At 36.8% G+C, this 14,452-nt stretch overlaps 1 protein-coding gene across 4 annotated transcripts; it reads right to left on the bottom strand.

Moving 5' to 3' along the window:
- Window positions 1–3,761: 3,761 nt before the first annotated feature.
- ECHID (enoyl-CoA hydratase/isomerase D) lies at window positions 3,762–14,033 on the bottom strand. 4 transcript variants are annotated; one of them, XM_077397495.1, is made up of 10 exons: window positions 13,622–14,033; window positions 11,575–11,697; window positions 8,923–9,024; window positions 8,017–8,055; window positions 7,799–7,897; window positions 6,525–6,572; window positions 5,851–5,946; window positions 4,602–4,724; window positions 4,358–4,476; window positions 3,762–4,104 (listed from the first exon to the last, which is right to left on the bottom strand). In XM_077397495.1, exons 1-9 carry the CDS (start codon window positions 13,883–13,885, stop codon window positions 4,360–4,362), a joined length of 1,011 nt encoding a protein of 336 aa, XP_077253610.1. In that variant the 5' UTR covers window positions 13,886–14,033; the 3' UTR covers window positions 3,762–4,104; window positions 4,358–4,359. The 4 variants fall into 4 exon arrangements, with proteins under 4 accessions (XP_077253610.1, XP_077253609.1, XP_077253611.1 ...); XM_077397494.1 differs by lacking the exon at window positions 3,762–4,104 and having other exon boundaries at window positions 4,176–4,476; XM_077397496.1 differs by lacking the exon at window positions 3,762–4,104 and having other exon boundaries at window positions 4,176–4,476; window positions 7,856–7,897.
- Window positions 14,034–14,452: the final 419 nt, after the last annotated feature.

Raw genomic sequence — 14,452 nt, 5'->3', positions numbered from 1 at the left:
GCCCAATAATCAGTTTGGCCCAAGAAATCAGTTGTCATAATCTTAAACACGCCCTAAATGTCCCTATTTATTAAGGCTAGTGCTAGTGGCACAGCCATGTTTTAATAATTATACAAACTCAACTTGCCTTTTCTTTATAATTTTACTTTTGAGATCTTTTTAGGAACTATAATAATCTTTTACAGCTGTTTAAATAAGAAAAGTCAGAATGAGTAGTGCAATCCTTATCCTTACTATACTAAAAGGGAGAATCGTAATTTTTTCGGCACGTTCTTTTGCTGATATTCTCGTTGTGTCCCGCCTGATGATGAGTATTCTTTCGTAAATGTCCTTCGTTGCTATTTTTTTCCGTCATTTCAATGCCCCTACCCCTACAAATACGACAAAAAAAAAACTTCTAATTTTTTCGGCACGTTCTTTTGCCGATATTCTCGTTGTGTCCCGCCTGTTGATGAGTATTCTTTCGTAAGTACCCTTCGTTGCTATTCTTTTTTTGTCATTTCAACGCCCCTCTTACCCCTACAAATACGACAAAAAAAAGGCCTAATGTCTCCTTTCTATTACCGCCACTTGTGTTCAATAAGCGTCCAAAAATCACTGATTTCCTTCCCTAAAATTACGTCGGATAAGATTCTCCCTCCCCCAAAAATCTCTGCAAGGCTACTTTATCTTTATAAAATATTAATATTAAGAGTACCCTTGCCGAAAAATCTCTACAAGGCTACTTTATCTTTATAAAATATTAATATTAAGAGTACAATCTCCTTTGCTACGTGAGAACAGCCACACAAGCAGATGTTTCTACCCCACTCACATGTACTTTACGGCTTACCTCATAGGATGATCCAAATCGTCCATTTGATGGGCCACAATGTAAATAGGTTGTGTGCCAAACATCATTTCCACAGGATGATCCTAACCCTTCGAACTATAGAGGTTTCCAAAATATGCCCTTCATCTATAGATTGTAGGGCTAGGATCATCATATGGAAATGATTTTTTGGGAACAACCAATTTATATTGTGGCCCATTAAATGGACGGTTTGGATCATCCTATGGTACACGGCGTACGATACTTTTAAAAAATACTTCACTGTACGGACTTACACCATAGGTTGTATGCCAAAAATCATTTCCATAGGATGATCTCAACGCAGTGACAAGGTTTCCAAAATATGTCATTCGTCTGTAGATTGTAGGGATGCACTCATCATATGGGAATGATCAAATATCCTATGGTGTAGGCCGTAAAATATTCGCTACATGTTTTTTTCATTTTTGATAGATAAGCTGGGGTTTTGCGGAGACCCCTACCGGCTTATTGAAAAATACTTCACTACATGGGCTTACACCATATATATTCCAACAAGAATTTTGTGTAGCAAACCAAAAAATATCTTACACTCCCTATTATAAAAAAGAGTATTGTATAACTTACACCATCGGACGGTCCAAACCCTCCATTTGATGGGCCACATCGTAAGTAGGATGTTCCCAAAAAACACATTTCCATACGAAGATCCTAGCCCTGCAGTCTATTGAAGAACGGCATATTTAGGAAACATCTATCGATTGGAGGGTTGTAATTATCCTATGGAAATGGATTTAGGCACACAACCTACTTACATTGTGGCCCATCAAATGGACGGTTTGGATCATCCTGCAATGTAAGCCATACAATACTTTTGTAAACAATACATTTGCCTAAAAATTTTGTTTCCATGTCAAATAAAGATTTCTCTTTAGTCAAAGTTTTTAGGACCAAAATGAGATTTATATAATAATTAATGTTTGCTCTAGGCACAAGTTAAAGAGTCGTAAACAACACAAGGATTTAATTACATGAACTTATTACCGTTTGTACATGTTATGGGTTTCATATTTTTTGCTATTTTGGTTCTAAATTGACTTTTAGAATTTTATATTATTGGGTAAATGTTAGGAGGCATATTAGTAGTATTTATGTACTAAAACTTTATTGGAAAATCAATACGAATGACACAGGGCCCTGTTTGCATTGCATGGTATCAAACCTTATATGATTGCTGAGTTTAAGAGTTGTTAGACTTACTTCAATGAGAGAAGTGTACAAATAAAGTATAGTAATCGTCATAGTATGGGAGTGCACTGCAGTATATCATTTTCCTTTCATTATTCAAGTTTCATAAATAATCTGTAAAGGGATAAAGATGTTTTCTTTTCCCCTCTTCGTGTATCTTGTTGGACTAGAGCCAAGGTTATATGTCCTCTTCTAACTATTTTTTCTTATGAATAAAATTAAAGGTACTGCCCTGGGTTCCGAGATAAATTCTGGGTTAAAAAAATAGTTTAATTAATAATGAGAGATAAGGAGTGTCATTATCAAAATATAAGAATGCAACATATCATTTCCCCTCCATTAATCAGGAGCTTCATGAATATTAAGATCTATGGTACCAATATATGGTAGAGAGCAGCATGATTTTAATCTTGTTTTATATTGGTAGAGAGCAGCAGGATTTTAATTTTGTCTTTTGGCATAATAGTAGTGACTCCAAAAAATTATAGAAAGCTTGTATTAAAATCACCTTATTGGATATTGGCACCCCTCTGTCTCGATCACCTTCTTTTAATTACTTGACAACTTATTTTAATTAATTGAAAAATGGAAAATTTCTATAAAATTCGAAATAAGTTTTCTATGCGTATACTAAATGTCATCACAAAATACCTTAGTTGCACGCATGTGCGTTTTTACTAGTTATCAAAACATGGTAGTGCCAAAACCATAAGCCTAAATAGAAATCACCACATTGTCTGATACTTTTTTTCACTTGTAATCAAACAATGAATAACTAAGAAATTATAGAAAAGTTTATCCTATAAATTCCTGTAATCCAACTAGGGTTGTTCGGATACATAGAAAATTTGTATTGAAAGTTTTTTTCAGGTCGGTGCATGAAAAATAAATTTCAAGCCTCTGGTAAACTCAAGTTGAAGGGAAAGTTTTATAAGACAGCTGTGAAGCCAGCCATGCTGTACGACTCAAAATGTTGGGCCACCAAAAAGCAGCATGTGCATAAGATGAGTGTAGCGGAGATGCGAATGCTTAGATGGATGTGCGGCCACACAAGGTTAGATAGAATTAAAAATGAAGACATTCGTAAAATTGTGGGGGTGGCTCCAATCGAGGAGAAGAAGAGAGAGCACCGCTTAAGATGGTTTGGACATATCCAACATAGGCCTTTGGATGCTCCGGTGAGAAGAGGTGACTCGTGCCAAATTGAGGGAGTAAAAAGAGGTAGGGGTCGACCTAAAATAACATGGGTAGAAACAATGAGGAAAGACTTGATAGCTAGGAACATAACAGAGAACATAACCTTGGACATGATAGAATGGAAGAAAATGATCCACGTAGAACCCAACTAGAACCAGGATTAGAGCCTGGTAGATCCCTTTTACCTTCTTCATGAATTTTTTTTCTAAATAATTCATTTAGCCGACCCCAACTAGCTTGGGACAAAGGCTTTGTTGAGTTGAGTTGAGGTAAACTCAATTTTCATGATTCTTTTCCCAAAATAAAAAATAACATAGATTATCATTTTTCATTAAAAAAATCCATAATTTTTTCTCATAGATCCAAAAAAAAAAGCCCTTATTCTTTGAAAGATAAAGCCTAGTTTAGAGCTCCCTTGTATAAATAATGGCACCCCACCCTTTTCTAAATAGCTACTGATGGATATTATAATTCTCGAAAAGCTATCCACATCAAATCACAGAAGTGGCAAGGGAAAGTGGATATCATATCTGAGTTTCTTAAAAAATTAATCAACTTTATCTTAAAAAAATTACAATCCAGAAAACTCCAATTTACAATGAATAATAAAAAAAAAGTACAAATAACTTAGAAAAACTGTATTTTTACCAATAACAAGTCAACTGAATTTTGCGAATGCTTCAAATCACCCAAGGAGATGGAGCTGATCTCACCATGAACTGATGATTCTTATCTCAAGAACAGGCCATGACAAAAAAACGCAGTATCAAGATTTCCCATAAACAGTTTGACTGTTGATTGTTTGTAACCCTTAATCCAGTGGATGGGAACTCCCATCCTATCTGAACCTGATGGAAAATTACCAAAATAATCCTCAGGGGAACACAGGGGAACACAGGATTAGTTCTTATTAAGGTAATGACTGAAACTGCTCTGCAATTACTCCATTGACAGAAACCCTTTCACAAACCATATTTATGACACAGTTACAATGATATCATCTCCAATGCATTCTCATTCAGACATAGCAGATTGATAGTCTGATAAAAAAGAAAAAGCGTAAAAAGAAAAAAACAAACAATACAACAGTCCAAAAAATACCATTAAGGTCGCCGGGGAAATTTAGAAAAATCCGGGCGTCTGCGTTCAACGTATGCTGTCTTCCCCTCATTCCCTTCCTCTGTACCATAAAACAACAGTGTCGCATTGCCAGCCATCTCCTGTATCTCAGATGAATTCCGTACTAAGTTCAGTTCAAGAAAAGAAACAGAGGCAATTATCTAACAGATAGTTTGAGGGTACCTATCTGCTTTTTCAAAGGAAAAAAAAAATAGTTTGAGGGTACCTGGAGACCTGCATGGCCATCATCAACTGCATTCAGAGAAGATTTCAGCACCCGAATTGCAGTCGGGCTGTTTCTTAGAATTTCTCGACACCATTTTACTGTTTCCTGTTCTAGTTTTTCTAACTGTATGGCAATAAATAACCATAAGATATCAGTGAAGCTCAAAACTACAAAATACAGTATCTATAACTATCTCAATTTCCAAGAAACAAATACCCAACAAATGTCAAACCGCTCAAAGTCACCAAAATGAAAGATTACCTGTGGGAGTAGCATTTGGTCCTTGGATATAGTTTGACATATTGTGGTATTCATAGCTTCATACAGATCAAAGTATTATATATATATATATATATATATATATATATATATATATATATATAGAGAGAGAGAGAGAGAGAGAGAGAGAGAGAGGAAAGTGTTGGTGAGCTTAAGCTCACCAAACTTATGGTGAGCTTAAGCGCCCAATCACATTGGGGCCTACTTTGTTAGGATGATCCAAAGCATTCATTTGAAAGGCCCTTACATAGATGGGGTGTGTACCAAAAATCAGCTCCATAGGATCATCCTAACCCATCCATTTGTGGAGGGCAAAATGGACAGACATTATTTGTCCACAAATCTGCCCATTTTTGTCCTCCACAAATGGAGGGATTAGGATGATCCTATGGAGCTGATTTTTGGTACACCCCCTATCTACGATAGGGCCTTGCAAATGAATGGTTTGGATCACCACAGAAAATGTGGGACCCATGTGATTGGGGCGCTTAAGCTCACCATAAGTTTGGTGAGCTTAAGCTCACCAACACTTTCCTCATATATATATATATATATATATATATATATATGTGGGATTCGCTAGGGAATTTAGCGGAAAGGCATTTCAGGGCTGACTTTTGTATGAGAGAAAAGCCGCCTCAGATGAATTAAATGAAGCAGGCAAAATTTGCCGAGAAGTGAGCCCGTGTGACTGTTCTTTCATGCGAAAGTAAGCTGCGAAATGCCTTTCTGCGAAATTACCTAGCAAATCTCTACACACACATGCTGATGTGAAAATATGTATATCAATCCATGACAGCAATTATTTAGTAAAATATTGAAAGTACACTACAATACCAAAGCTTGCATGCATGTATACTTCAATATACAAATCTTGCATGCATTGGCTTCTTTTATCTTTTAAATGAACAATGGGGTTTGAATTGTAGATAAATAGCCTCGAAAAGTGACTGTTTCATCCACAACTTACCGGGACAACAGTGTTTACCAGTCCCATTTTCTCTGCTTCAGAAGCATTGTAGAATCGCGACAGGAACCACATTTCCCGTGCTTTCTTTGGCCCAACCTGTTTAACCGGCAATAAAGTTCTGGGAATCAGAAAATGCTGGACAATCCACCAATAAAAAAGAATCCAGCCATCCAGTATATCTATATTCTCCAGTAATAATTGATAAATGGTTACACGACAGCCAAAAATACTAGGATAAAATCATGAGTTGGTGAATCCAAACTACTGCTAGTACTTACTGTATGCATTCCACTAATGTTTACAATGAGCAGAAAAATCTAAACATATCTAAATTAAATTCAGAAGGAACTAATTGGCGTGCATCTTGGAATAAAATTTAGGGGGCACGAAACACATAAGAGGGATTTTTGGTCGGGCAAGTGATGTTTTTCGAGGGGCCTGTCACAGACCACTCATGATAGACATAGCTACTCTCATCATCGGAGAGCGAAAAAGTATGAAGACAGTGTAAGCTGTGTTCAGTTGCGGGTTAAACAACACCACAAAAGATCCAATAAAAACATCATAAACACACAAAAGATCCAATAAAAACATCATAAGCAAAAATCATTGGCACAGATAATTGTACAAATTTCATTGAAATGAAAAACACCTCACACGCTTTTATAGCTTACCAAGCGAGACATTATGGAACTTCCATAACCAGCATCAAAGCTTCCAACCTGTAATAAGCAGTGTTGAAAAAATCAAAATTAAAGCATGAAGAAGAATATGCATGCATGTTATTGTTATCTTTCAAAAAAAAGAAAAAAAGAATAAGCACACATGTAATAAAATCACACCACAATGGAACGTAATTACAACGTCTCACATCATCTCTATGCGCTGGACCATATTCAATCTAGACCTTAAAACACAAGAAAGACAACAAAGAAAAAAAACGGGATCGCTAGTATACATGATAAAAGGTCAACAGATTGACCGTGACGATACATACAGTACTATGCGGTGAGGCGCTAAGAAAATTTTCAGGTGGGGCCTATGCATGAAGGCACTGGGTAACTTTTTTTAAGACAGTAAACAGGTACTCTCTGGAATTATCAAGGATAATAACCAAAAGACATACAGGATAGAAAATTTGACTGAACGGTCATGGAGGAAGGATGATTTCTGGATTTTGAGGCAGGGTCAAGTTGATTAGACAGTAAACAGGCACTTAATCATGCACATAATCATTTGGGATTCCTTTCTCACTCTTTAAAGTTAGTATAGCCCCATAAAAGTCCACCCAAAGTGAACTTGATTGCGGATTTGGATCCAGTCATCTCAGACATAATGGATTATGGTTGTGCTATGCCATCTTTACCACTTCTTAAATAATAAAAAGTAAATTTTAAATCAATAACAAAAGTTGGCAGTAAGGATCTCAATCATTGCGTAACAGACCAGGTTCACTAAAACATTTGTCATCAGACTTGTATGCTCAAGGTCAAACAGTCTAGAAGACCACCGACAGAAACAGTATGAGAATATGAATTGTAATTGGGTCTCTTGACAGATCCAAAGAGAATTATTAAAATAGATGCTGTTTACCAATCCTAAATGTAAGATTTTTATGTGAAAATAAAATATTACAGTAAGCTTTTTATATGAAATCAAATCATTATGTTTATGTAACCCATAAAAAATTCCATTATACAACACGTTATCGCCATATTATTATGCAATTGATTAAAGTATGATGCAATTCCTAATCCTTTCTCCTTGGGTTTTGCCGAATTTGAGACTACACGTGTCATTCTGGCACTCACCCATAGGTCCCATACCGATGTAGCATAGGAAACGAGCATGTAGTGATTGATTTGGTGTGTAATCGGTAAAAATGACCAGTATCAGTAAAAGCAATCCCTCAATATTTATGAGTGATAAAATGCAAAAATATGAGCACCTTCGGCCCTGTCTGGCCAAAAATAGCATTATCAGCAGCAATTGTTAGATCACAAACCATGTGTAATACATGCCCACCGCCAACAGCATAACCTGCAACCTGATATTGATATAAAAAAAAAAACATAATTTATGCTCCTAAATAAGGAACCATTCAAAAAAAATTGGCCGTAAGGGAATAAAAGGCTCTGGATACTCACAATAGAAATAAGTACATACCATTGCTATTACTGGTTTGGGAAGACGGCGAATCTGTACCTGTATAAAGAAAGGATACATTTAATAAAAGAAAGAAAGAAAAGGATAGTAAAAGAATAATAAAAAAAAACTGTTTTGTGTGTCAGTCAATGTCATACTGCTATTTGATTCTCTGTAATAATGCTCAAAACTAGGTCATTTCTCCAAAAGGAGAAATTACAAGAATGTTAGAATGCACAGGCAAAGTGGAACGAATGAACTCATGTCACTGTGGACTAGTTATAAATGAAATAATACTGCAATAGTCAAAATTCAACCCCCTTTCAAAGGTCAGTTGAAATGTTTAATAACATATTTAAAATGCTGTATATTGAAAGAGCCATTTAAGGGTGTCAATTTTGGCTCGGGCTCGGAAGCTCGCTCGAGCTCGGCTCGAAAAAAGCTCGGCTCGTTAAGAATTTAATATATTTAAATATATATATTATATATTAATATATACACTAAAAGGGTTATCCAGGGAGTGAAAGGGGGAGGCAAAATATGTCACTTCATTTTTGGAACCCCATTTGTTACTTGGACCACCCCCCACAGTGTAAAAAAAGTAGTCAAATTACACTAGATAGGGCTGTCCAGGGAAGATGAGGGGTGTGAACTTAATATAACCCAAGCTCGGTAAGGCTCGCGAGCCTGGCCGAGCCTGACCGAGCTGAGCCTGGTTCGAGCCCGAGCCGAGCTTTTGAGCTTAACGAGCCGAGCCGAGCCTGGCCAAGCTCGGCTCGGCTCGGCTCGTTTACACCCCTAGAGCCATTCTTTAGCGGTTACCACCACTTGCATATCCAGCTATTTGAAGACATAAAATTGTGCTACTAAATTTCATAGGATGATAGTATCCACCAAGAAATGGTTTACGTAAAAGAAAATCCATACCTGGAGATCTAAAACATTCAGACGGCCAAAATTTTCAAAATCTGCATATCCATCTGTGCTTCTCAGTGATTGGTCGCCACCACTACAAAATGCCTTGGTTCCCTGTCCAAGGCATTTTAGATCTTATTAAATGAGCATAGAGACTAGAAGTAAAATAAAAGGATACGGTGCATTCACTTGTTTTAGCAGGTAACTTGGGGGGTTGGCAGGATTTCTACCTCTTTATTAATGATAAAAAAATTAAAAATAAAGGCATTTATACTTTTCAAAAAACATCAAATAGGCTACAAACTTGCTAAGCTAAATAATTAAAACATATGACAGCGAATGAACCACAGAATTTAACAAAGTGTAATGACTATGTTTCAAAAGGCTATTCATCATAATCCTTTTTTAATGGTACTCTTCATTATAATCTTGCAACCAACTATTAGATTTATAAGAGATTTCTCACTATTAATCCAATAAAACAACTCTAAGGCAAGCATCTTAGATTCTCCAATATCCGATTCAGACTCACCTTTCGAGGCCAAAGATATTCTTTTATTTTCAGAATTTTCAACCCTCGAGATTATTTTGATAGTGTCAAGGAACTCTTCCTCCTTAGTTTCCTCCAAGCAGAGAATCTATTTGAAAATTCAACTTATGAAGCTTTTGACACAATCTTTGTTAATCCAAATTTGATTCAGCTTTTTTTTTTTTGAATGATAGCAAATGAATTAATAAAAAGAGGGACCGAGATGGTTGACAGAAAGAGAAAAGAAAAAAGAGAAAACAAACCAAGAGAACAGAATGGAACAAGAGCTCAAGGAGGTAAGGAATCAGACATTTCTAGTTGATATAGCAAATTTGATTCAGCTTAGACTTAAAAAGCAGCTTTTGAATATAATTGGTATAGGGGGCGGAAGACTCCTAGTTGGTGACTAGGGGGAATAAAAAGGAATCTTTTCCCCATGAAGATTTGTACCTAAAAATTCTATGATATAGACTGTTTTAACAAATTTTGAGGTTTGATGTGTAACTCACATATACAAGGAGAATAGTGATAACTGACAAGGCAGTTGTTAGCAAAATACCGTGGTGATTGTATTAGATCTTTTGGTGAGCTTTTCTACTATCTATATCTTATATGATCTTTGCAGTTGAATCTATTCGCTTTGTATTCCTCTTCCGAGTCACGGAAACAGCCTCTTTGCAAAGCAGGGGTACAGCTGCGTACATCTAGCCCTCCCCAGACCCCGCAATGGCGGGAGCCTCGTGCACTGTGCCACCCTCTTTTGGTGGGCTTTCCCTGATCTATATCGTATAAGATCTTAAGCGTTGAATCTATTCACTTTGTATTCCTCTCTCTAATCAATAGATTGCTTGTTCCATAAAAATTAATGAAGACAACTTGTTGACATTGATGATATTAACCGACAAGTCTTGCGATGAAAGCAAGAATTTGACTTCCAAAGATACTTGTGGGAATAATGGCATCTTATAAGACTTATATGTAGCAATTTCTACTTTACTAGGCAAAGATTATTCAACTTAAACACATAGCTTATGAGAATAATAACATCTTATATGTAGAGATTATTCAACTTAAACATCGATGCTTGAGTAAGACATCCTTGGGACTTCCGCTTTTGAATTGTCTATATGGAATCGGTTACCTACTAAACTTGTCATACAGCTAATGGTCTTTTTAGACCAAAACTTGAGATGGAGGCAATGGAATCAAATCCAGTTGGGCAGGTACTTAGCAATTGTTTTTCAATTATCAAATTCAGGTCCCAACTTCTCAACATTGAGGCTCTTCCACCAAAAGAATAAGTTCCCCTTGCCAAAACAGTTGTACAATCTTCTATATTGTTGAAGGTAAACCCATCACATAGAGGAACGATATAAATGCTCCCTTTTAATTTCCATTTTCTTGCAATTGTCTTCTGAGGTAGCCAAGTACGTGATTTTCTAACAAAATATTCCACTAAGGTATCACCCCAGGTACTTGAGTTATCATCAATTTCAGATTCTGGGGAACAAGCCCTCTTTCTACAGTCTTGGATAATCAGTTCAACAAATTAAGCTTTTTTTTCTTTTTTTCAATGTTAGCTGACCCATTATTAAGCATATCACTCCATCATACATGATTAGAAGAAAAATAGTAGGCCCTGTCACAATTTTCGTTTGAAGAAGATACTTTCTCATTGTCCAAATTCCGAACGTTTAGCGTGTTAAACTCCATTTGAGCTCCATCAGTAGCTCTGGCTATTCATCCACTTGCTTCCTAAGTGGGAATTTATATTATGACACTCAAAGAAGAAAAAGGCATGAAGAGAAAGGCATCAGTACTTTGAAATTGTTTGGAATTGGATGCCATGAGAATGGATTATAATATGCACAGCTTAAGTACTACAAAACAACTTATTAAACAGAAAAAGAGTTGAATATGTAAAAGAAAAACTGCATGCAGTCAGATCCATATAATCGAATCCATGACCCAAACCAGGTAATGGGTAGCTATAAGAAACCAATAGTATATTGCTTAGAAAGGTAACATGCTATAAAGGCCAAGATATCGACATTGCATAGCAAAGTTAGCGAGACATTGAGTACATTGAACAGAAACAGAGTTGTTACAAACAAGATAAAAAAGAAGTGAAGTACCTTCCCTGTAAGGATGATGACTCCTATAGAGCTGTCATCCCGAGCATCATTAAAGGCACGAGTAAGCTCTTTAATTGTATGTGGTCGAAATGCATTCCTTCTCTCAGGCCGGTTGATTGTAATCTACAAGTAGGAAAAAAATGAGGTCACAATTCTAAATTTACATTTTGAGCAATGATCAATAACAACTAATATAGTATACATAAAAAACTGATGAAAAAACACAAAAACATGCTCCGGATCTACGTTTTGAAAAAAAAAAAAAGGAGTTCATGTTGAACTGAATCATCCAGCCTGATATAATATTCCTATTTCTCATACTATTCATACTGCATTGAATCATCAATCCTAGAATGTGGCTATTGTTGAGATGGACCCCTTAGCGTAATCATAAATGAAATTTGGTTTTATCCCTCCAGGAAAGAAAGTTTTAGTATGTAGATGGGTCTTTGCTGTGAAGAATCATTGTGATGACACTACAGAGCGATATAAGGCATGCCTTATTGCTCGGCTTTCACTTGGTATTGATTATAGTGCCACATTTGCTCTTGTGGCTAAGTTGGCACCAATTCCGTTCCTAATTTCGATAGATGCCAACCAGAGTTGGCTTCTTCACAAGCTTGATGACAAGAATGCCTTCTTGCATGGAAATCTCAATGAGGAAGTGTATATGACTCCTTCACCTGGCATTCTGTTTCAGAGGTGGGGAGGGGGATAGGAAGGTGTGTCGCCAGGGGCAGAGGGACATATAGATTGGGGGTGGCCACGGTCCCCCAATGACTTGCAAAATCCCTTTTATAGTACTGATATGTGCAGAAATTATTAAAGAAAGTTAGTAAGCGGCCCCCCAATGGCCAATGAAGGCAAAGTGTAAATTAGTAACACCCCCCCCCCCCCCACCACCACCACGCCCCAAGTGTAAATTCCTGGCTCCACCCCTGTGTGTTGCCTTCGAAAGTCTATCTACGGTATGTAGCAGTTATCACAGGAATGGTTCTATCAATTTAGACAACTAATACGTGACACTGGCTTTCAGTAATATCAATCCGATCATATTGTATTCATTTAATCTGGCACATCTGACAAGACAACCCTTCTTGTATATGTTGACGACATTATCCTCATGGAAGAGGATGCCTCCTCCATAACCCATGTGAAAGGGGAACTCGGACAGATTGTTTACGTTAAGTACTTGGACACCATGAAGTTCTTTATGAGGACATATCTACCGTTTAGTGTTGACCATTTGTTCATTTGCATACATTTACAAGCCACTGATCAAGCTGTTACGAACTTAGGATCATCCGATTGGTTCAATTTTCAGGCTTTAGAATTTCATAAGTGTGGCCTGCTTCTCAAATGGTTTTATTGTAAATAGTGCATTGAGTTTCAGTACATGTTCAATTTCATATATTCAACTCAATTCAACCTAATTTCATTTGCATTTTCTTTCAGACGAACTTCGAGATGAGATTCTTTCTGCTATGTACAGTAAACTTACTCTAAAGTAGTGGCCCTTTTTCTATGTAGAAGTCCTAAATCTACACTTCTGTAACAACCTATAGACCACAAAAATGACTAAGGCCTTATTCGTTTGGGATTATGTGGCAGCCGATTGTGATTATTGGACTCAAAATTAATGTAATTTCGTAGTTATAAATTTCGGCCCAAATATTCCGGTTTAGGTCTTAACCAAGACCGAAAGTACATTGAATCGGATTTTTACACAATTTCCCTGGAATTTCACCGAAAATTCGTTTTTCACCCTTATTTACAGATTTTCTACGGGATGTTAAAGATTTCCACCGGAATTTCCACCAAAATTAGCCACATTTCCACCGAAATGGCTGAATTTTTTGTCAAAATTATATGTGATTTCGGCCGAAATTTCCACCGAAACCAAAATATTTCAGATTCGGTGGTGGCCAAAACTGACACCAAAAGCGACATTTAAAACCTTGGGTAATTTTGAATCCAATAATCACAATCGCATGCTACAATCAGCTGCCACAATCTCAAACGTACAGGGCCTAATTCTAACTCATACCTTAGCAATCGCTTCTCCTACTGCCTTCTCATAGATAATATCTGTAAATTCCTTCCCGGACTCGTCACAAGCGATCCTCCACAAAGCTTCGTGCGTCGGAACTTCTCCGTGTATCCGGTGATAGCTGTCGTTCATGGAAGCATTGCAGCGCTGAATCGAATAAGAAGAAGAAGAAGAAGAAGAAGGAGAAGGGAAGAGATGATTCGAGACTGAAGCGATTCTCCTGGTTATGATTTTGAAGTCCTTTTCCGCATTTTCTGCCATTAGAGGAGGTCGGAGAGATTGGGATGTGATTGATGTTAGGGTTCCGTTCAAATGGCGATTCGGAGACCGAAAGGGTTTTAGTGATTCGGTTCCGAAATCAGATTGTTGTGTAATCTGTATGTAGCAAATATGAGGTGAATTTGCAGTGTGAGAGGATAGCTTTTTCTATCTACCACGAAAAATGCACGTACGCACGTGCATTGCACGGGACACAAATATCAATTCAAATAGTGCAAACTGAAGTGGCAATTTAATATTGGAGTTAATTAAAAGGAACAACTGCCTATAATCTATTCATATAATAGGGAAATCAATATTACTTTACCTTTTACCGAAACGTCCACATTTCCAAGACGGTCGAAACTTAAATTGAAATTTAAAATCTTGCTCTTAAGCATGGTTTGAAATTTCGACCGAAATCCAGATCCGGTCAACCCGAAATGGTATGATAAGAAATTTTTAACAAAATTTCGTTTTGCATCGAAATTTTGTTCCAAAACTTAACTGAATTTTCAAAATTTCGATCGAAATTTCATTTCCCCCCGAAATCCTGTTCTGAAATTTAAG

Source organism: Tasmannia lanceolata, unplaced genomic scaffold, assembly GCF_043159265.1.
Source record: "Tasmannia lanceolata isolate RefF3 unplaced genomic scaffold, GAP_Taslan_0.1 ptg000015l, whole genome shotgun sequence".
Taxonomy (NCBI): domain Eukaryota; kingdom Viridiplantae; phylum Streptophyta; class Magnoliopsida; order Canellales; family Winteraceae; genus Tasmannia; species Tasmannia lanceolata.
Note: the sequence above shows the minus strand (reverse complement) of the source record. Positions and strands in the feature narration are given on the sequence as shown.